At 41.2% G+C, this 21408-nt stretch overlaps 2 protein-coding genes across 8 annotated transcripts in view; one reads left to right on the top strand and one right to left on the bottom strand.

Moving 5' to 3' along the window:
• cog3 (component of oligomeric golgi complex 3) lies at positions 1-18891 on the top strand. Of its 2 annotated transcripts, none has more exons than XM_034213279.1 (23): positions 1-204; positions 479-625; positions 728-789; positions 1360-1525; positions 5818-5892; positions 6227-6319; positions 10611-10736; positions 10835-10915; positions 10997-11040; positions 11143-11269; positions 11899-11990; positions 12341-12480; positions 13240-13400; positions 14240-14348; positions 14446-14564; positions 14693-14782; positions 15396-15516; positions 15806-15894; positions 16020-16154; positions 16633-16708; positions 16842-16969; positions 17575-17673; positions 17826-18891. In XM_034213279.1, the coding sequence occupies exons 1-23, from the start codon at positions 37-39 to the stop codon at positions 17853-17855; spliced, it is 2478 nt and encodes an 825-aa protein (XP_034069170.1). In that variant the 5' UTR covers positions 1-36; the 3' UTR covers positions 17856-18891. The 2 variants fall into 2 exon arrangements, with proteins under 2 accessions (XP_034069170.1, XP_034069171.1); XM_034213280.1 differs by having other exon boundaries at positions 14240-14339.
• Positions 18892-21408, bottom strand: part of LOC117544341 (glutamate-rich protein 6-like) — a 9711-nt gene continuing 7194 nt past the window's right edge. For 4 of the 6 annotated variants that reach the window (XM_034213291.1, XM_034213289.1, XM_034213287.1 and 1 more), the window contains 8 exons: positions 21216-21353; positions 20518-20573; positions 20364-20413; positions 20142-20251; positions 19979-20058; positions 19738-19896; positions 19312-19540; positions 18892-19209 (listed from right to left, as the gene is read on the bottom strand). In XM_034213291.1, coding sequence (XP_034069182.1) covers positions 18907-19209; positions 19312-19540; positions 19738-19896; positions 19979-20058; positions 20142-20251; positions 20364-20413; positions 20518-20573; positions 21216-21353 — 1125 coding nt within the window. In that variant the 3' untranslated portion in view covers positions 18892-18906. The remainder of the gene's footprint in view (positions 19210-19311; positions 19541-19737; positions 19897-19978; positions 20059-20141; positions 20252-20363; positions 20414-20517; positions 20574-21215; positions 21354-21408) is intronic. The other 2 variants (XM_034213288.1, XM_034213290.1) reach the window with 2 other exon arrangements.

A 21408-nucleotide genomic window follows, 5' to 3' on the forward strand; every position in this document is an offset into this window, starting at 1 on the left:
TCGCTGCTGCTGACGTTGTTGCTGTACGAAGTGACGATGGCGTCCACAGATCAGTCCCTCTTGGATTTAACAGAAAAAGACACCCGGGAGAAACTGTCATTATGGGATCGACGGACCGATGCCATGGCTCCCCTCACGGAGAAACAAATGGACGCTGTCCTGGAGATCCGAGCCGCCGCAGAAACGCTCTCTGTCCCGGCAGAGGTAAGTGTGACTCCTGAGCCAGCTAGCATGCTAACAGAGGTTGCTAACTTACTTTCTTAAAGTCAGTGAGGTTAAATGACACCAGAAGTTGCCTCTTTGTGAATTTAGCTCAGCTCTGTGCCATGTAAACATGATGTTACCCTTCATATATCACGGGATGTTAGCTTGTGGGCTAACTAGCATGCTTACTCCGCCACGTCAAGCCACCCAGCTAGCTTCATGAGGAGGCAGCTTGGGTAGGTTTAAAAACAGAGAGCTTTGCTTTGTTTTGCAGCTTCCCATCGAGGATTTGTGCAGCCTCTCGTCGCGGTCCTTGCAGTCCCCCTTCACAGCGACTATTCCCCAGTCAACAGAGGACGTCCTGCTCAAGGGTTTCCAGATGCTGGACATGGAGAATGACAGGATAGACACTGCACAACAGGTGACTGTCATTGCCAGCAGGAAGCAGTACTGTTGAGAGTCAGACATACACGATCACAGTAAGATACATGTTGCTAATACAGTGCCAATTTGTGTGTTGCAGTTTTTTTCTTGGTTTGCCAAGTTACAGGCAAACATGGACCAGGATGAGAACGCAAAATACAGGTGAATAAAAGTGCTTTACCCTTTCTACAGTGTTCTGAATGTATTTACTGTACATGTGTTTAGGGGAGGACTGTTTTAACAACACTTCTTGAAAGGATTATGCAGAACCAACTCACTTGCACAAGGCAAAACTGTGTTCTTTACTATTAATATAAGTATTTCATGTCAAGCAAACTCAATGCTCTACATTGGAATGCCGCGAAGGCTAGCTTGACATAATTCAATGACAAAAATATCTACAGACATATTCATTTTGTTTTAAGAAAGTTGCACGAGGTGTGTCAAATCTCAGGGCATCAGATTACGATCAAATTAACAAAATCCATAAATAATCTGCTACTATGCTGCCCTATTGGTTATACTCTTACTCTGCATTGCCGGCCACACCTACATTGTTGACAACAAAGCCAGTATTTTGCCTTTGACAGCTAGTGAAACACTTTCAACAACAGTACATCAACTTTTCTGTTAATACTTGTATCTAAATGCTTTGCAAACAAGAAGCATGCCTCACTTCATCATTGTTTTCTATTTGTAAGCGCAACAATAATAATTCTGCTTCACCTTCAGGAAAACAAGAGATGATCTAAACTGCTACCAGGAACAATGCGATGCTATTCTGAAAGATGTGAGTGCCGCCCTGGAGCACTTGGACTCTCTTCAGAAACAGTATCTGTTTGTGTCCAATAAGACTGGCACCCTGCACGAAGCCTGTGAACAGCTCCTGAAAGAGCAGGTAAGCTGCACACTGCTCTCTAAAAGCCACGCAGCAGATTCCTAAAAGCTATAATAGGTTTCAATTCTAATTTCACTGAATGTATTTTTCCTGAAATACAGCACATGCTGGGTATTTAGTCAAAGTCAACTTTATTATCAATCTTTCAGTTTGTGTGTACAGACCATGGTACAGACAGAGAGATCGAAATACCGTTTCCCACGATCCCGAATACAAAAATACAAATATATATATATATATATAACAATATGTATAAAATATGTATATCCTATATACACAATCAACAGATACATTTATACATATGCACACATTAAAGGTGGGGTAGGTAATTCACTTCAGAAACACTTTTTGTTATATTCCATGGAATGCTCTTAACATCCCAATGAATACATTAAATGCTTTGACAATAAATACATAAACAAATTTCATCTGTGGAAGCCGTGGCGCTGTAAAAAGCACGACCAATCATCTGAGCCGGCCCGGCTAAAGTAACTGGATGGCCTACCTGCCTGTCAGCCTTCCATCTGTGCACAAACTTATCTCGTGCCCTCATTGGTCATGTGCGCGTTCGTGTGTGTTGGAGGAGGGGCTCTGTAAGGAAGTCTGAAGGAAGGGGCAGATTTTTTTCGGCTTCGTACTTTCAAATTCTAGCGCACTCAAGCTGGTTTCTCCATTCTTACCTACCCTACCTTTAAGATAAAAACACAACAATCAATATATACAAAATAACAGTCACTTCAATATCTTTGGGAATATTCATTAGTGCAAGATTGTCCATAGCAGTGGTTCCCAACCTGGGGGGCGCGCCCCCCTTGGGAGGGCGCCAACGATCGCAGGGGGGGGAACCAGGCCTCAGATGATTTAAGGCCAAATATCATTTATTTTTTTACATATAATTGTAGCGCAATAAATGATTGTCACTAAAAGCCTTGTCTCTATATTACAATAAAACATTATTTATTAATTAATTTGAAGAAAAATTCAAGTTAGTAGCTATTATAGGCATATAAAGACAGAAATGTATAATTCTTTCTTTTAGGGGTGCACCGAATGGGAAATTCTTGGCCGAAACCGATACCGAAAATAGGAAACAGTTGGCCGAAAACCGAATGCCGAAAGGCCGAAAATGATTAATAGAAATATATATATATATATATACATACATTGGTAAAAAATGTATACATTATATATATAATGTATACATTTTTTACCAATGTTGTTCAGCTACCTGATTATGGAAATAGACATGATTATGGCAACACTTAACTTAAATAATAATCACTATTATGGGTCCATAAAACATTTATTCAGCACTTTTGAATGCATACAGTACATTTATATATGTCATGTATTATTGCTAAAAAACATTATATCGCAGTCTTAGTGTCGCCAACTCGTTTCTAATATGCAAAGACAACAAATGCGTCTATGATGTATTTTCGATCAGACGAGATCTCCCCCGTCTGTGTGCGAGGGGGCGGGGCAGTTTACACACACGCAGCTGCTACATGCAGCGGAGCACACTGCGGAGATGGCGGAGAGAACGCGCTCCGAGGTGTGGTTAAACTTTACCCGTCTCGATGTGGAAAATACTCAGGGCCGGACTGGGACAATAAGTCAGGCCGGGAATTATACACCCAACCAGGCCACTACCAGTTTTATTTTGTGTAATTTTCCTGGATTTATTTGTCAATATTTACAGCGTTGCTGCCCATAGTGAAACTTTAAAACTACCCCAGAATAAACATATGGACATGGGTTACTATTTTTTTTTTAAAGTGCAAATCTATTTAGGAACCTATCCATGTGAACATATTTTAAGTGGAGGTGGACCTCAAATCCTATAGGGGGGTCCGGGGGCATGCGGAAGATTTTTTTTTTTTTAAATGTTGGACTTAAATGCATCAATCTGGTGCACTTTGAGGGGGAAATAAAGAGACTACTACACCCATATGAAACATAACTGTATACATTTAAATAATCATAAGAACATGGCCATAACCAATAACATACCATATCCAATATGGAAAAACATTGAAACTTGTTTATTTATTTGTTTTTGGTTCATTTATAGTTAGCATGGCATAGTGTGTCTGTGCTCCTGAACCAGCCTCACCCGTCTCCTCCCTGCTCCTCTTTGAGGCAGCAGCAAAGACTAGTTTTAGCTCTCAACAAGTTTTTAAAGTTTATCTTGCCTTTTTTCACCTAGTTAACTTTTTTTTTTGTATTATTCATCTATATTTTACTAATCACTCCCCCTTCAAATGGAAATATGTGTTTACATAAATGGTGACCAAACCGTTTGAGACCCACAGTGAACTTAGACTAAGTTAACTATCTAAACACTCTAAAGTCCTTTACCTCACCTGAGCTGTAGTTATCAGCCTCTCAGTCTGACAGCAGAGGACTCTCCTCCACCTTGTTGACAGCTCATTCCGTTAGCGCCGCTAGCTAGCACCGGATGCTAACAACAACAATACACGTAACCAGTGCACGCGCTTTCTCTCTCGCTTGCTCGCGCCACACACACACACACACCCTCCCGAGCTTGAATGACACGAGACCAATCGAGGGCATTAGTGTATGATCTGTATGAAAGTGGCCATGTCGGCAGGCCACATCATGTAGACAGCCAGTCACCCTCTGTGAGGCAGAGTCAGACCCACATTTGCGCAGCGTTGCGTTCACAATACATAAAAAAAATTCCTCAGGCCAGCAGGCCACTTAACAGGCCAGGCCATCGGGAAACCTCCCGGTCCTCCCGATGGCCAGTCCGGGCCTGAGAATACTTGTTACCATAAGTGCAATAAGAGTTTAGCATGTAAGCACGAGCAATTTGTCTAAACATTTAGCAAAAGTGCACCGCATGCAGACGGAGGAATGTACCGGGTTCGACCGTCTTTCTAGCAGCTCTGTAGCCCCATCCACGAGTAACGTTTCCACGTCAGGTGTTATGTATGCTAGCAGCAACACACGGAGTTAACTACATTATACAAACATGGGTTAATGATTAGAGGAAACTGAGTTATTTAGTTTGTTAAAATTTCAGCTATTCTGTTTACAGTCTGTCATCAGATTATTTAATACGATTTGTTAAAGGCTCAAGGCAATCTCGATGACAAAGGTCAATGTTCCCCCCCCTGTGAGCCAGCCGCGAGCATGGTCGCCGCGTCTTTATTACGTCATCACAACAACACGTTAGGTTACCAACGTAAGCCTGTTCTGACATTCGGTGATATTTTTTCGGTGCTAAAACCCTTTCGGCCGAAAGCCGAAAGGGCCTTTTTAACCATTTTCGGCCGATAATTTTCGGTGGCCGAATATTCGGTGCATCCCTACTTTCTTTAATATAAATGTTTCTTCTGCCCGTAAAGTGTCCAAACCAGGCTTTTCTGGATAAGCGCATTTTTAAAACATAGTCATTGTCCATGCCGGTTTCAGTTGGATTATTTGTCACAGTTGCTCCGATCAGATCGGTCTCCTCCATTTTGTAGATTATTTACGACTTTTGAATCCACATAAACACATCGGCAAAATCCGGTTTACTTTGAGCATGTGTTTTAAACAGTTTATCTCTTTGTGAATTGTTTCCACTTGTGCCGTCTTTTAATTTCTTCATCCAGCGGGAATCCAAATGAATTAATCCTGAGTCCAATAACCATCAAAGTCACTCCAATAGTGCTCCTTAATTACGCTTTCATCCTCCTTTAACAAAATACTTCACATTCACCCAGTTTGTGACAGTAGTTGTAGCTTTTTTGAGACTTTTAAACTTTAATTACCGCTGCTGCACCCGGGCGCAACTTCCAACAGGAGTCATTTGGGGGGGCTCTTGGGAAAAAAGGTTGGGAACCCCTGGTCCATAGCAGCATATTATTTGAAAACATAAAATCACTCCAAACCAAGAAACTTCAGAATTAGCTTTCTCAATGATTTGGACTATGGAGCTGTTCGCAATCATGTAAAAACGACTATGATAACACTCAAAGTAGTCATTGGAGATGACCCAGGAATGCAGTACACTATCTGGTTCAGACAGCGTGACATAGTTGTAAGCTTGTCTGAATATAAGATAGCTGGCAAGCATTTTACAGCTCCAAAAACCTGAGCTGCTCATTCTTTCTGTGGCATATTTCATTTCTTATCGGAGCTGCAGTATTCAGTTTCTTCCCACAAACAGCTGCTTATGTTCACAAATGTATGTCGATTGGACCACTGGAAGAGCTTGAGCTGAAATGAAACTGTCATTTTGTTTTGTGTAAACTGTGGTTTGTTGTTTACTCTCTTTGCAGTCAGAACTTGTCGACCTGGCGGAAAGCATACAGCAGAAACTCTCATACTTTAATGAGTTAGAAAACATAAACACGGTATGCTGCTTTTTGTGTTTTTATTTGACATTTTGTAACATTTGGTAAAAACATGTATGCATTGTAGATGATGTACATAACAAGTAATGATTACATGTTAACCAAATTATTATTATTAAAGATCAGCAGTTGTTTCCCCACATTAAAAACATTGTTTTGGATGTCAACTACATATCTTATGTTATTTTTTCTAAAATGTTTAATTACTTTATAAATACTTTGGCTTGAGCTTAAAAACTCATGAAATTACACATTTTGATTATAGTTTTTGAAGTTTATAATTGTAACTGTTTGTAATTTCGTTAAAACTCGATATTTCTTTGTCTTTTTGCAGAAACTGAACTCACCAACATTGTCTGTAAATAATGAAGGCTTTATACCAATGCTGTCCAAATTGGATGACTGCATTGAATATGTTTCTTCAAATGTAAGTAGCTTGACAACATTCCTATTCTGCTTTTACAAATCTCATTTAAATACCAGCAATGTAATAATCAGCTACTAAATATATGTTCTTAAAAAAGTGCAGTAATTATTTTTCAAATGCCTTCTGTGTAATTAATGCATTATTTATATACAGTGGGGCAAACAAGTATTTAGTCAGCCACCAATTGTGCAAGTTCTCCCACTTAAAAAGATGAGAGAGGCCTGTAATTTTCATCCTAGGTACACTTCAACTATGAGAGACAGAATGGGGGGAAAGAATCCAGGAAATCACATTGTAGGATTTTTAATGAATTAATTGGTAAATTCCTCGGTAAAATAAGTATTTGGTCACCTACAAACAAACAAGACTTCTGGCTCTCACAGACCTGTAACTTCTTCTTTAAGAGCCTCCTCTGTCCTCCACTTGTTAACTGTATTAATGGCACCTCTTTGAACTCGTTATCAGTATAAAAGACACCTGTCCACAACCTCAAACAGTCACACTCCAAACTCCACTATGGCCAAGACCAAAGAGCTGTCAAAGGACACCAGAAACAAAATTGTAGACCTGCACCAGGCTGGGAAGACTGAATCTGCAATAGGTAAGCAGCTTGGTGTGAAGAAATCAACTGTGGGAGCAATTATTAGAAAATGGAAGACATACAAGACCACTGATAATCTCCCTCGATCTGGGGCTCCACGCAAGATCTCACCCCGTGGGGTCAAAATGATCACAAGAACGGTGAGCAAAAATCCCAGAACCACACGGGGGGACCTAGTCAATGACCTGCAGAGAGCTGGGACCAAAGTAACAAAGGCTACCATCAGTAACACACTACGCCGCCAGGGACTCAAATCCTGCAGTGCCAGACGTGTCCCCCTGCTTAAGCCAGTACATGTCCAGGCCCGTCTGAAGTTTGCTAGAGAGCATTTAGATAATCCAGAAGAGGATTGGGAGAATGTCATATGGTCAGATGAAACCAAAATAGAACTTTTTGGTAAAAACTCAACTAGACGTGTTTGGAGGAGAAAGAATGCTGAGTTGCTGCATCCAAAGAACACCATACCTACTGTGAAACATGGGGGTGGAAACATCATGCTTTGGGGCTGTTTTTCTGCAAAGGGACCAGGACGACTGATCCGTGTAAAGGAAAGAATGAATGGGGCCATGTATCGTGACATTTTGAGTGACAACCTCCTTCCATCAGCAAGGGCATTGAAGATGAAACGTGGCTGGGTCTTTCAGCATGACAATGATCCCAAACACACCGCCCGGGCAACGAAGGAGTGGCTTCGTAAGAAGCCTTTCAAGGTCCTGGAGTGGCCTAGCCAGTCTCCAGATCTCAACCCCATAGAAAATCTTTGGAGGGAGTTGAAAGTCCGTGTTGCCTAGCGACAGCCCCAGAACATCACTGCTGATTGATTGATTGAAAAGTTTATTAACAGCTTGTATATTGGGTACAGTACAGTACAGCTCAAAACATACAATTGTTAAGGGGATGCAGACCAGAGAAAGACTTTCGTCTTGTTTACATCAGGGTCCCCCATTTCCAATTCATCATATAATTTAAGACATATAAGACATATTTGACATACAGATGGCTTATTTACAATTTACATACAGGTGGTTTTTTACATACAGATTGCTTATTTACAATTTTCATTTTAGATTTTGTTCTAATACATCCTAACCGGACATTTAAGACATACCAAGTCTACAGATATACAGTTAGTAACAGAGTCTAAAATGCGAGTATATACATAGATGGGGGGGGGGGGGGGGGGTGGGAAGCTGTCCATCCATTGAACGACAGGTTGAGATTTGTACCATTACCGGGGCCAGTTTTGCAATGCTCTCCCCCGAAGGTGCTCTTTAAGAGAGGTTTTGAAGGTAAGTGTAGTTTTACTTTCCTTTACAGTTGTGGGAAGAGCGTTCCACCTTGATGTGGCATAATTGCGAAACGTGTATTCCCCCTTTTTTGTGCCAAATCTGGGTTTCACATGATTTGTGGAGCTCCCTCTGGTGTTATGATCATGGTATTCCTTGACCTTTGGGAAGAATTTTGACATGTACATGGGTACCATAGAGGTGTAGTGGATCTTGTAGACCAGGCCCATTGCAAGTAGCTGTACTCTGTCATCTACTCTAAGCCATCCTAGGTTGTCAAAGTGGGCAGAGGTGAGGTGGGTTCTAGATGAAAGGTCAAGCAGTAGTCTGACCAGTTTATTTTGCGATGTTTGAAGTTTTATTTTTAGCGCCTTGGAGGTGCTATGGTACCATGACGTGCAAGCATAGTCATAGTACCCTTGAATGAGTGCTCCTGCCAGAGTTTTCAGGGTGTTTTTGTTTACCAGAGAGGAGATCCGGTATAGGAATCTAGTTCTTTGATTGACTTTTTTTATTACATTGGATGCCATTTTGTCACAGGAGAGGTTTGCCTCAAGAATAGATCCTAGGTATGTAATTTCCTTCTTACTTGTGACAATAATGTCGCCCACTGCAACTGAGAAGTCGTCGGATTTGCTGAGATTATGTTTCGAACCGAAGAGAATGGACTCTGTTTTACCCAGGTGTAATGATAATTTATTATCGGCGAGCCAGGTGCAGATTCTGCCGAGCTCGGAGCTGAGGGTTTTTTCAACCTGCAACCTGTTCCTGCCAGAGACCAGCAGGGCTGAGTCGTCCGCGAACAGGAACAAGTTGCAGTCACAAGCTGATGACATGTCATTTACATAAATTAGGAACAGTAACGGACCTAATATGCTTCCTTGTGGAACACCACAGCTCACTGGGGGGGGGGGGGGGGGGACAGAGTACCGTTTACCTCCACCATCTGTTCTCTCCCCTCCAGGTAGGATTGCATCCAGCTCACCGATAGTTTATCAAAACCAATTGCTTTTAGCTTGTCAATCAGAATGGGGTGATTGACAGTGTCGAAAGCCTTTTGTAGGTCCAGCATCACCATGCCGCAGTACTTGCCCTCGTCCACCTCTTGTTTGATGTGGTCGCTCAAATAAAGAAGGCATGTGTCAGTGGAGTGGGATGTTCTAAAGCCAGATTGAAATTCATAGATTAGTTTCTTTTCCGCGAGGTACTTTTCGACCTGTTCATATACTATTTTTTCTTGGTGGTGGTGGTGGGGGGAGGGAGGCTCCGTTGTAGCTTTAGCCGTTGATATGCTAGCAGGGTGGCTAACAACATGGCGGATATTTGTTCCCTCGGATCTCGGTTCTCTTCCTCTCGTCACTGCCTCATGCGTGTCTGTCTGCCGAGGCGTCCCCGGGGGAATCTCGAAGTCTCCGTTTATTCCTTGGTCTCCGCTGTCTCCACGGTCTCTGTTGTCGTCGCGTAGTTGATGTTGCAGCGGAAGAGGTGCTAGTTCTGATGCTAATTGAGATGCTAGCTGCTCGAGCCTGCAGGACTGGCTTCTTGTCTGCACCGGGCCCGGATTCAGATGGATGTCTCCCGCTAACAATAAGACCAAGACGATCATACTTCTTCGGTCTAGTTTGCCTGACGGGGGTAAGTACTTTCGCGTCGGATTTGCAGTTAATAATGCATGAATGCTTGCACTTTCAAAAGCGAGGTGTTTCCTTTCCCAGCCGTTGAGAAGGTAAAAGTCATTGTGGTTCATTTTATCCCCGCTTTCATTACTCTCCTTCTCTAAGTGATGTTGTCTTATTGATGAGTTGAGGTAGGAGTCCATAATCCATATTGTCAGGAGGATGAAATATGTAAAAAATCGTGAGGAATAACCGCCAAAGCGGGAGCTCTCGAAAATGCGACCACTCATAGTGAAACCGGATGTTCGATCCCTGCTGAGATCTGCATGGAGGAATGGGCCAAAATACCAGCAACAGTGTATGAAAACCTTGTGAAGACTTACAGAAAACGTTTGACCTCTGTCATTGCCAACAAAGGGTATATAACAAAGTATTGAGATTAACTTTTCTTAATGACCAAATACTTATTTTCCACCATAATTTGCAAATACATTCTTTAAAGATCAGACAATATGATTTTCTGGATTTTTTTTTTTCTTCTCATTTTGTCTCATAGTTGAAGTGTACCTAGGATGAAAATTACAGGCCTCTCATCTTTTTAAGTGGGAGAACTTGCACAATTGGTGGCTGACTAAATATTGTTTTGCCCCACTGTAAGTGGAACATGTAAATCAAGTCACTGACAACACATTGTTTACTTAGCATAACTATATGACTCATGCATCGCAATCTACGGTATGTGATCACAATAACAGCCGTCTAACAGTTGTTTATCTCTGTTCATGCAGCCCAACTTCAAGGACTATCCGGTTTATTTGGCCAAGTTTAAACAATGTCTTTCTAAAGCTATGCACTTCATGAAGATCCACATTGTAAACACTATGCAGAATCTCACAAGCCAGTTAACCAAAAGGGTACGTTTCCTTCTCCTACAAAGTCAAAAATAAGAGTCATTCATACCATAAGTGGATAGTCTAATGTCAACACTTGATATTATATTTCTCTCCCCCAGGACTCAATGGGCTTGACCAACGCAGACAGTGCCTTTACTCTTTACTATGTTAGGTATAGAGCAGCTGCACCAAAAGTCAGGGTAAGTTGTTTTTTCCACTGAACTTCCACATATCATTTTGTCTGTAATAAAACATTGATTGATGCTTTTTTCTTCTTTCAGTCTCTGATTGAACAGATAGAACAACGGGCAGAGAAGATCCCAGAGTGAGTGGTAGCATCTCTCCAGAATAAACGGGCATTATTCCGGTTGTATATTTGTTTTTGGTGCCAAATCGACCCATCTTTCCTTTATATTGATGTGGACAGATACCATCAGCTCCTAGATGAAATCCACCAGTGCTACCTGGACCAGAGAGACCTGCTCCTCAGTCCCAGCATTACATCCACCATTACTGACCTGACCAAGCAAAACAGCAAAGACCACTGCGCTCTGGTAAGGCATGACTGGTTCAAAGCACGACTGATCTTTATGTGATATGAAGGTAACATTTGAGCTTGCAAAAAAAAGGCACACTATGCTCCCTCAGGAATGTTTTCTTGGATTGTGTGGTGCATATATAGCTGTGCACATGATACATTGCACAGCAGGCACCCAAATCTTACTCCTAATTTGTTGAATTAATGTGCAGAGTGTTGTTTGTAATACCTCATCTATAAAGCAGTGGCAGTTCCTTAACTGTTCAAACATGTCACTGACCTCTAGTAAGCACACCGCTGTAGTTTGAGGTTCAATCTTTGAATTGTAACTCATAATTTAAAGATCATTTTGGCAGCAGACGTATGTGTTTTGACGCTGCTGTGGCATTTCAAACTTTTCACTAATTGGCTTGATGGGGATGCTATAATTTAAAGGTCAGAATTTCATACAACGAAGTCATAATAGCGGCACCACCTGTCCGGGATATTCCTTTTGATGATACTTGAAAGGTTACGCATCTTGTTAATCATTGCTGTAATGTGAGCCTGCATTATTTATGTGATAGGATTTCGCTTGCTTGTTTGAAGTGGAGCCCCAGTATCGGGAGTCACTGCAGTAAGCGATCATTTTGTGTGTTTGTACAGGTTCGCAGTGGCTGTGCCTTTATGGTTCACGTCTGCCAGGACGAACACCAACTGTACAACGAGTTCTTCTCTAAGCCTACACCTGCACTGGAGTGAGTACCTCCCGCCTCTTTGGTTCCATGATAAGTGAACACACACAGAGCGAGCCATTGTTTTGCATCACGCATGCAGGCAGGACTTGTTGGTTTAAGGCGTGACAATTCAAAATGCGTGAACGCCATTTCAAGTTTGGCTTGATATGATAAGCGCTTGAATAACAATTTACACAGCATGGGTAGACGATCTGTATTTCCATTTATGGGTAAACGATTTAACAGTTTGCGTAATTATTTCTTTATTCCTTAACTTGAAGAGAAAGTCTGAGCATGAAATGAGCAGGAAGTGTAATTTTAGACTCCTCTCAGCTGTACAAAGCAATTAAATGTCGTTCAATGTCTGACAGCGAGCTGCTGGAGAAGTTATGTCTGTCCCTGTATGATGTCCTGCGGCCTCTCATCATCCACATCATCCACCTGGAAACCCTGTCTGAGCTCTGCAGTATCCTCAAGAATGAGATGCTTGAAGACCATGTTCATAACAACGGTAGGTCGGAGCTTTTGTTCTCCTCAAAGCATCTCACTTGTCACACAGGGGGGGGTAATTTCTGAGTTACAGGGATAGAGCTCGGCTGGAGTCTGTGGACTGAAAGATTAGCGAAGAAAAGTTTGGGCAATCTCAACTTTTTAATAAAATGATTTTTTTCCCTGGAATCGTCATTATGTAAAATGTGTGCAAACATTAAAGTGCTTGATGGATTAAACACATTTTTATAAGATGAATTTCTCGGGTGTTTTTTCCTTTTTTTGACAGAACACAGTACTCACTTTTAGAAATGAAGGAGAGAGAGAGGGAGGTTTATGACTCAACAAATGTCCCAGGGTCCTAATCAAATCTGGGAGGTTACGTCTGTATGGTAGCACTGTAACCAGAGTCCCTGTGATACACACTTTTAATAAGTAAGCTTTAGAGGCCCTAATAGGCTGATATTGTGCCAGGTTAGCTTTTTCCTCAGTTTCCAGTCTTTGGTCTAAGCTAAATTAGACGGCTGCTTTCAGTACTTAAATATTTAATGTAAAGACTTCAGAGCCGTAGCGAACACAAGCTCCAGTGAAAGTAAACACTCTTCTACTTTTTTTTTTTTAAACAAAGACTTCCTGGGGCAGTACCTTGCTTTCTGATTTCCCATCACATCACAGACCCTCGTATAACTTTAATCTGATGTTTTAAAGGACTAAAAGACACATTTGTAGTGATATTAAAGTGGGTTCAACTGTAAAGTGACCTGTCACCTCTTTTATGTAGCCTCTCAGCTGGGATCCTTTGATGGATTAGTGAAGCAGATGCTGGAGGATGTCCAGGAGAGGCTGGTGTACCGGACCCACATTTATATCCAGACTGATATCACCGGCTACAACCCGGCTCCGGGGGATCTGGCCTACCCCGACAAACTGGAGATGATGGAGGTGAGTCTGTTGCGCTTTGAAGGGATGTTGTTTTGTAGAATCTTTAGAAACAAAACCTCCATTAATTTTAATCAGTTTAGCTTATACTCCACCGGCTTAACGCAGCATGGATTTAATTATGGCTGCGACTTCTAAATATTTTAATTAGTTGTTAATATATGCAGTATTTTTGGGTTGATCGTGTTGTTTATGAAATGCGAAAATCAGGGAATAATGCCTGTGAAAAGTTCCCAGAGCCTAAGATTATTTTAATTTGTATCCCTTGTTGCATTGTAAGCGCTTTGAGCACCAGACTTTGAGCACCAGGAAAAGTGCTATATACATTTAATGTATTATTATTATTGGCTAAATGTTTTACGTTGAATTTACTGTAAATGTGAGTTTTATAAGGCTTGGGAATGTCTGCACATATAAATAAATATGCAAATATTTCTGTCATTGTTGTCATAGCAACGTTTTATTTTACTCGATGTATGTTAAGAAAGGAAAAAAAACAACTTTACCAACAACAACATGTTTTACCAAATGATAATGCATTGTGCAGATGAAGGGCCTTAAAGTCTTTAGTCTTGTGAATATCTGTACTTGTTATTTAATATCTTCCAAACCCGTATTTAACATCTCTTAACATGTCTTATATTGGCACAGTTTTCCTTATTTGGAACCACCAGGATTCCCATGATACTTCTTGTTGTTTATCTGGCTTTCTGTCCTTCCAAATCATCGTTTCTGCTGCTAGAATTGTTGTATTTTAACTTTAAAACTTTTTGATAGAAAAGGAAGAATCTAACACTTTTTATCTTTTTAAATCATGTTTTTCCCTTTCTGTCACCCAATAGAGAATAGCTCAGAGCTTGAAGGAAGAGCAGATGAAGCAGATGTCACAAGAGGCCATGTTTTCTGATGTTCAGCTTGAGAGTCCTGATGGCAGAAGAAACAGTAATGCTGGTCCGTTTTTTCAGACTGTGACCCTCGCTTTTTATACATTCTACAACAATTGGTGTTATTGTTGCCTGCACTTCATCCTTTTGTTCCATGAATGCAGGGAATGTCGAAGCATCGCGCCTGCAGTCATCTATCTCTCCTGCTGATCTGCACGGCATGTGGTACCCCACTGTCAGGCGAACGCTGGTCTGTCTGTCCAAGCTCTACAGATGTATAGATGTGAGTCATCTTTCTTTTTCGTTGCTGATTTATAGTGTTCTATCCTAAAATATGGCAGGATTTTTGGTATATGTTTTAGTTTGTATTTCTTATTCCTGAGTTTCTGTCTGTGATTGGTCTTTTTCCAGAGAGCAGTCTTCCAGGGTTTATCTCAAGAAGCCTTATCTGCCTGCATCCAGTCGCTGCTTAAAGCTTCAGATATCATCCTTAAAAACAAGGTTGGCACACATTCTTAAGAGTACAGTGTGGTTTTGCATTTTTACTGAACTTTTCAGATTGTTATAATTCTAAAAATAACTAGAAATGTGCTTTTCTTTTGACGTTGAAATTAATACGATCAGTTCCCTCTTAAGATAAAATGTGCTCTGTTATTAAAATTCCTTCTGGCTGCAGACTCCTTAACTAAAGCAGCTGGGATGTCATTTAAAGTTTATTTTAATGGAGCTTTATTATGCTCTACAGAGTATTCAGCAGACCATCTTTTATTTATGGGATTCTCTCACCTTCACATTTGCTGTCTCTCTGTGCTAACTGGCCCGTTTCAACCTAACACTTCAAATTAAAGCGGCAACATCAATCTCAGAGGATGTTTTCCTACCCCATGTTGATGATGTCTTACTCCAATGTTTTAACTGACCAATTAATGATTCAACTGCCTTTTCCATCACAGTGATATGTCCCTTTCTAGCTATTGTTATCATTAGACATATTCCCTTATCGTCTCTGAGATGGTGCTTTTAGTTTTTCTGTGTAGCTTGGATAGTCGGCAGATGCCCTTTTGTGTTGGCAGCCTGCAGTGTGGATTTAACACTGTGCTATCACTTTCTGTAGACGCAAATAGATGGGCAACTTTTCCTGATCAAGCACCTGCTGATAGTGCGTGAACAGATTGCCCCGTTTCACACCGATTTTGCCATCAAGGAAATCTCACTGGACCTGAAGAAAACGCGAGGTAAGATAATTAAAGATGGCGGAAACATTGGTGTTCATCTCCATAAAGCTAGTCATTACATTCTCATGCTCATTAAGCAACTTGTGCCTATCACATGCACCAGTGGCAACAATTAATGTGGAAAGTACAGTGCAATCCAACACCATAATAAACATTAACCGATGGCTCACAGGGCACATCCGCTCCTCGTATCACCCTCATCTCAGTCAAGGTCATATTAGATTTGGAGCACTAGAGGGCACTCTAATGCTACACCAGCCCTGATTTAATCTCTTTGCTTTATGTGAAGATGCTGCCTTCAAAATCCTCAACCCTAAGGCTGTTCCCAAATTCTTCAGATTTAACAGTCACAACGCCATACTTGAATTCCTGCTGGAGGTAGTGTTTTTATTTTTTTCTTCCATTTTATTTAACCTACCATAAACATAATGTACTTTGATAGCACCGTGCCTTAGGGATTCTCCGCTTGACAGTGCTAACGCCTCCGTCTGTGTGGCCTTCAGGGAACGCCAGAGATAAAGGAGCACTACATTGACTCCAAGAAGGATGTGGACCGACACCTGAAGTTCAGCTGTGAGCAGTTCATCCAGCAGCAGACTCAGATCTTTGTGGGGAACCTTGAGGAGTTCCTTACCAAGGTAACAGTTGGAGCACTTAGAAGGCAGACTTAGCCTCAGGCAGCCAAAGCTCATCCTGACCTTCATGCATTAGTTTTCACCTTAAAAACCTTTTTTTGAAAAAAGTGAAATTCACATTTACTCTTCACTGAAGGTCTCATAGCGTTCTTGCAAACTCGAGACAACATTGCTGTTTTTCATCCAGGATATTTAATTATAATGCTAGTTATTACTGTGTGTAAATATGCATGTGTTTTCAATAATGTATTGTGCTCTGGAATCTTTCTATGCAGTATTTGTGCTGCAATTATTGGTTGCTTTATTGCTTCCACCCACTCTTATCTATTATTATTTAAGTAAATACAGCTCTTTGTCTGAATTGAATTGAAGTTGCCAGAATGGAATCCCAGCTTGTTGTGCTTGTTTGTATAGCTTATAGCAGCACCAGTACAAATTAAGTCTTTTCAAATTGTTATATTTTGGCTGTGTGTGCACTCAGGTCGCAGCTCTGAAAACGATGGCCATCCAAGGTGGTCCCACGTACAGTCTGTCTCAGCAACCTTGGGCACAGCCAGGTAAGATTTGTCTCAGGGAATGCCACTGGCATCATACTATAATTCATCAAAACGTGTATAGCGCATGCTAGAGGGCATGTCAATGTTTTTTCTGCTTTTCCTCATACCTTTTTTTTTCCTTCCCTCTTTTCAGTAAAGATCAACGATATAGTGATGGCTACCTACCGGGTGATGAAGAGCAAGCTGCCAAGCACTTTACAGAGCATGTCCTTGTACTTATCCAATAGAGACACGGAGTTCATCCTTTTCAAGCCTGTCCGGGTGGGTGGCGGAAACGCTAAGATGTAGCATGTTTCTTTAAAAGTGTTACAGCTCAAAATATGTAATTCATTTTGTTTCATGTGGTGGTTTCAAAACAGAAATACCATGTGCTTGAGTCACTGGTCTAATAAGTAATTTTCTGAAAATATGTAAATTAGAGGCTATTCTAATTAAACTGAATAGTATAGGTCTGTTGTGCATTGGTATGTGCAGACATGTAAACAAACCTCTCATAGCACCATAAATCATCATGACTAATATTTATATTTCAGCAAGTAACTGTAGTTAGAGCTCTTTCAATCAGTTATATGTCAAGGTAAAGATGAGAATCCGGTGCTTGATGTTACTCTTGGACCGACCCTTTTGTTTAAATCTGACTTGAGATTGTGCCTTTAGCTATAAATGATCAGCGGGATTGAACTCTAATAGAGAAATCTGTGTGCCGCCTGTGTACTGTTCGTCAAGGTGCCAGGTGAAGCTGAATGAGAGGGTAACACAATTCTGCCGTTGACATGGAAACAAGATAGTGAGGGGACATAGGCCAGATGGAAATGTAGTATTAATTTCCCTCCAGCACTCAGTAATATGATAGCTTTTTTCCACAGAATAACATCCAGCAGGTATTCCAAAGACTGCATGCCTCGCTTCAGGAGGAATACAGCGGAGAAGACCTACAAATCATCGCGTGTCCATCGATGGAGCAGGTACAGCACTGTGGAATTATCACAGCCCTTGGGCACCTCACATAGTTTTAATAATACTGCTGCAAGTTCCAAAAACTGCTGAGAGCAACAGTAGATAACGTATCCCAGCTAAGTCACGGTGAACACATCATTTTTTTACGCCTCTCTTTCAGATTAACCTACTGCTGTCTGTGAATAAGTAATGTCCAAGTTTGGAAACACCCTCTGGATAGAGTAGCTATGGGATGTTGCAACTCCAACCATGACCAGGAGATGTGACGCTGCCGATCAACATGAACAGAGACTAACCTGGACTGGGAGCGATGAACTGAAAGAAAAAATACCTGCACAAGGCCAAAGATTCTTCGACGGAGGCTCAAGTAGCTACAAGTATGTGGAGGTTCAGGTATTCTTCTTGAAGTCCATAACTAGGAAGTGGAGGGTATTATTTGGGTACTGATGATTTTGCTCAACTTAAATCAAATCTGGTGTTGTGGTTAGGGTTGTTTTCATGTAGGAGAAATCCATTATTTGACAAGGGTGGATTCATGACCGCAGTTGTATCTCTCTTAACACCAAATTGTTCTGGATAAAACCAATTTGCACACTATGTGAGGGCTGGGGGGGGTTGAATTGTGTTGAGTGTTCAGACAAGGACACTTTAAGTGTACAAAAGGAGGCACTAAAGGGTTGTTCTTCAGCCTGGTAGCTAAGGGCCAGTAAAGGGGCTTCAGATGCCTGGATTCCCTCAATAGGTTTGGAAGGATAACGAGAAAAAAAAGCAGCACAATATTTTATTCCTCTATTTTAAAATGCAACAGCCTTTGTATCATTCAGTAGAACTCGCTGGTCTGATATAGGACGCTATAGGTTTCCTCTCTGATCATAGCGGAGTCCACTCAGCTGATCTTTACGGACGTTTTCTTAAAGTCTCTTCCACGTTTCTCTCCTGAATGTTTTTGTTATTCTGTTGCAAATATGTAAAAAAATACAATGAAATCTTATGTTTTATACTTTTTCCTTTTTATACATAGGTTGATTAAAACTAATATGCTTTTATTTTTGCAAAAATAATGCAGTTTTGCACTGTATGATTTATGGGTTGTGTTTCATGGTGGTCTTCGACAAGTTAACAAAAGTAAAAATATTCTAACAATTTACTTTGGTGTGTCCCATGTAAAATGACGTGTACAGTTAAACTATTTATGAATATTCTGATTAAAAAAAGAAAAAGGTTAATGATGTTTTTTGGTTTTATTGGAAGCACTTGAAATCAAATGATGTGAATAGTACAGTTTGAGTCACTTCACACAAATGACCATCGTCTGCTTTAGGGGTCTTCTTGGCAGACTGTTGCTGTTTCATTGGCAGCTGCCGTCTTTCCGTCTGTGAGATGAGGCTTGGCTGGGGCTTGACCTTCCGTGGACTGACAGTCTTTTGATCGGGGATGAGGGACTGGATGTTCTGGAGCAGGGCGTTGATCTCTGCACTCTTCTGCTGCAGATACCGCTGGAGCATGTCGAGCCCCGGCAGCGTTAGCCCTTTGCCTTGATTCAGCTGCGACAGCAATATAAAGTAAAGCCCAAAAGTCAGACAATTGGGTCTTTTTCCTCAACTTTTCAGTATTTCTCCATGAATATTAATACCACGGTAACCTACCTTCAATTTCGCCCCTACATTTAGCTGTATGCTCCGCTTCCCCGAGGTGAAAGCGATGCAGATGTGCTCCTGGGATTGGATGCGGATGTTGAGGTTAGGGCTCAGTGTCAGAGCGAGGGTCCGGTAGGGCGGAGCGTGAACATGTTGCTCTTTGTCCAGCCAGTCCCAATGTTTCTTCAAACCACCTGTGTCACTGCAGTAGGTGCCTCCCCATGGAGAAAGATTCACCCTACGAAAGAGAAGCAGGTTGTTAGCAATAAGCCTTTCAGAGGGTTTAATCCTCTCACCCACACAAGTTGGCATTTCTGCCAATTCTATTGATAAAAATACAGATAGCTTAAATGAGCTCCTATGGATAGCTGGTGATTGTACACAATTATATTGGCTATATACATATATGACGAGTGATTCAATAATCAAGCATACCAAATACAGCCATTGTTGTGATAACAGGTTGCCTGCCCTTCAGTGGTGAAAACTGCCTGAATGCAAGGCTGTGGATGTTTGTCCTCCAGGACCAACACACAGCACCAGTCAGCTGATTGGGCAGCAGATACAAGAATAGCAAGCCTGCCTGATGGATAGCTTTCAATTATGATTAAGGTAAAAACATTCAGACACTCAGTATGTATGATCTCATGCCAGTAAATTGCCGGTTAAAGGATACCACACATGCCCAGTTCCATCAGGAAAAATCACAATAAATATCTGACCATTGCTGTAGTGTTTCACAAGGGGTGACGTCCTCTGTTGAACCAATTTCAACATTAATAATCAGTGAAGGCATCTATGCTTAATAAGGCGTTCCACATTGATATCATTATTTATACCTGCCGTCCAGCATTTTGTCTATTGAAAGAGAAAGTGTTTCCAGAATCCTCGATTTCTATATATTCTATTTCAGGGAATAACACCTTCATCATGGCGGTCACAGCATCATCTGAGAGTATATTGTGTTGGGGGCACATATTTGTTGTTAGCTTGCTGTAATGTAAGAACCAGCATGATATGTCTGCCTGTAGATGGTGTGTGTGTGTGTGTGAGTGTGTTACCTGCTTGAGGGGTCTGAGGATCTGAGCTTTCATATTCCACACCTTTTAACCTGCGGTGTGTCAAGGAAAATGTAACATCAGAGATTTAGGGCATAGAAATTATATTTGAAAAGCATCCAATGGTGGAAGCCCATAATGGACGATTGAACCTGACCTTTGATCTTTCCGCATCGCCGGGTCCCTATTCCGTGCCTTCTCGCAGCAGAAAACCTGCCACAAAGACAGAAAGAGAAACTAATTTAAATACATATTCAGGCACAATATTCAAGGTCCTTAATGAGTCAAATTCCTACATCAAGGCAACTAATCAGGTTGCTCAAGTAGAGACATTCAGACCCTAACATTGTATTGTATGCTTTTGTACAGTTCTGGTAGCAGACTGTCTTTCTACCTTCCTAAACTCAAATGTATTTTTCTATAGATATAAAGATGATATATTTAGTGTCAATTATTTTCGCCACAATTATTATGAAGTAAAAATGTAATATATGGAACTAAAACTACTGATTGAACAACTTAGTTTGTTGGCATGCCAACATTTTATAATTAGCACAAAGCACAACATATAGCTGAGGCTAAGGGGAATGACATTCGTATTGCCGTTCATTAGTCATAAAAGAAAACATCAATGTGTTTATCTTTCACATTTAGATGCTAAGCTAGAACTAATATTCACATTTGCATGGCTTCCATAATCATCTCAAGTCCAAGCTGCACACATTGACACTAAACGCAACTCCTCGTTTAGCAACATGAGCAAAGTAGCACGTTTTTTGCCAGTTCTGTCAGTTTGTATTTAACATGAGCGTGTCACCATATGAACAGTAGTGTTAGCTGCCTGCTCTCACTCACCTCCTGTGGGTCGACACTGTTGGCGATCTGATGGCTGGTCACTGGGGGTTCCTCAGGCTGCTGGCAGTGCTCGCAGCGAATGTTCAGCACAGTCTGCAGCTTCTCCTCTGATGAGTCTGATCCACTTGAGGATGAGATCTGAAAGAAATCATTGGACAGGCATTTTCAGTTTTTTCTTAAATCACATTTTCTT

The sequence above is a fragment of the Gymnodraco acuticeps genome, unplaced genomic scaffold (assembly GCF_902827175.1).
Source record: "Gymnodraco acuticeps unplaced genomic scaffold, fGymAcu1.1, whole genome shotgun sequence".
NCBI classification, from domain to species: domain Eukaryota; kingdom Metazoa; phylum Chordata; class Actinopteri; order Perciformes; family Bathydraconidae; genus Gymnodraco; species Gymnodraco acuticeps.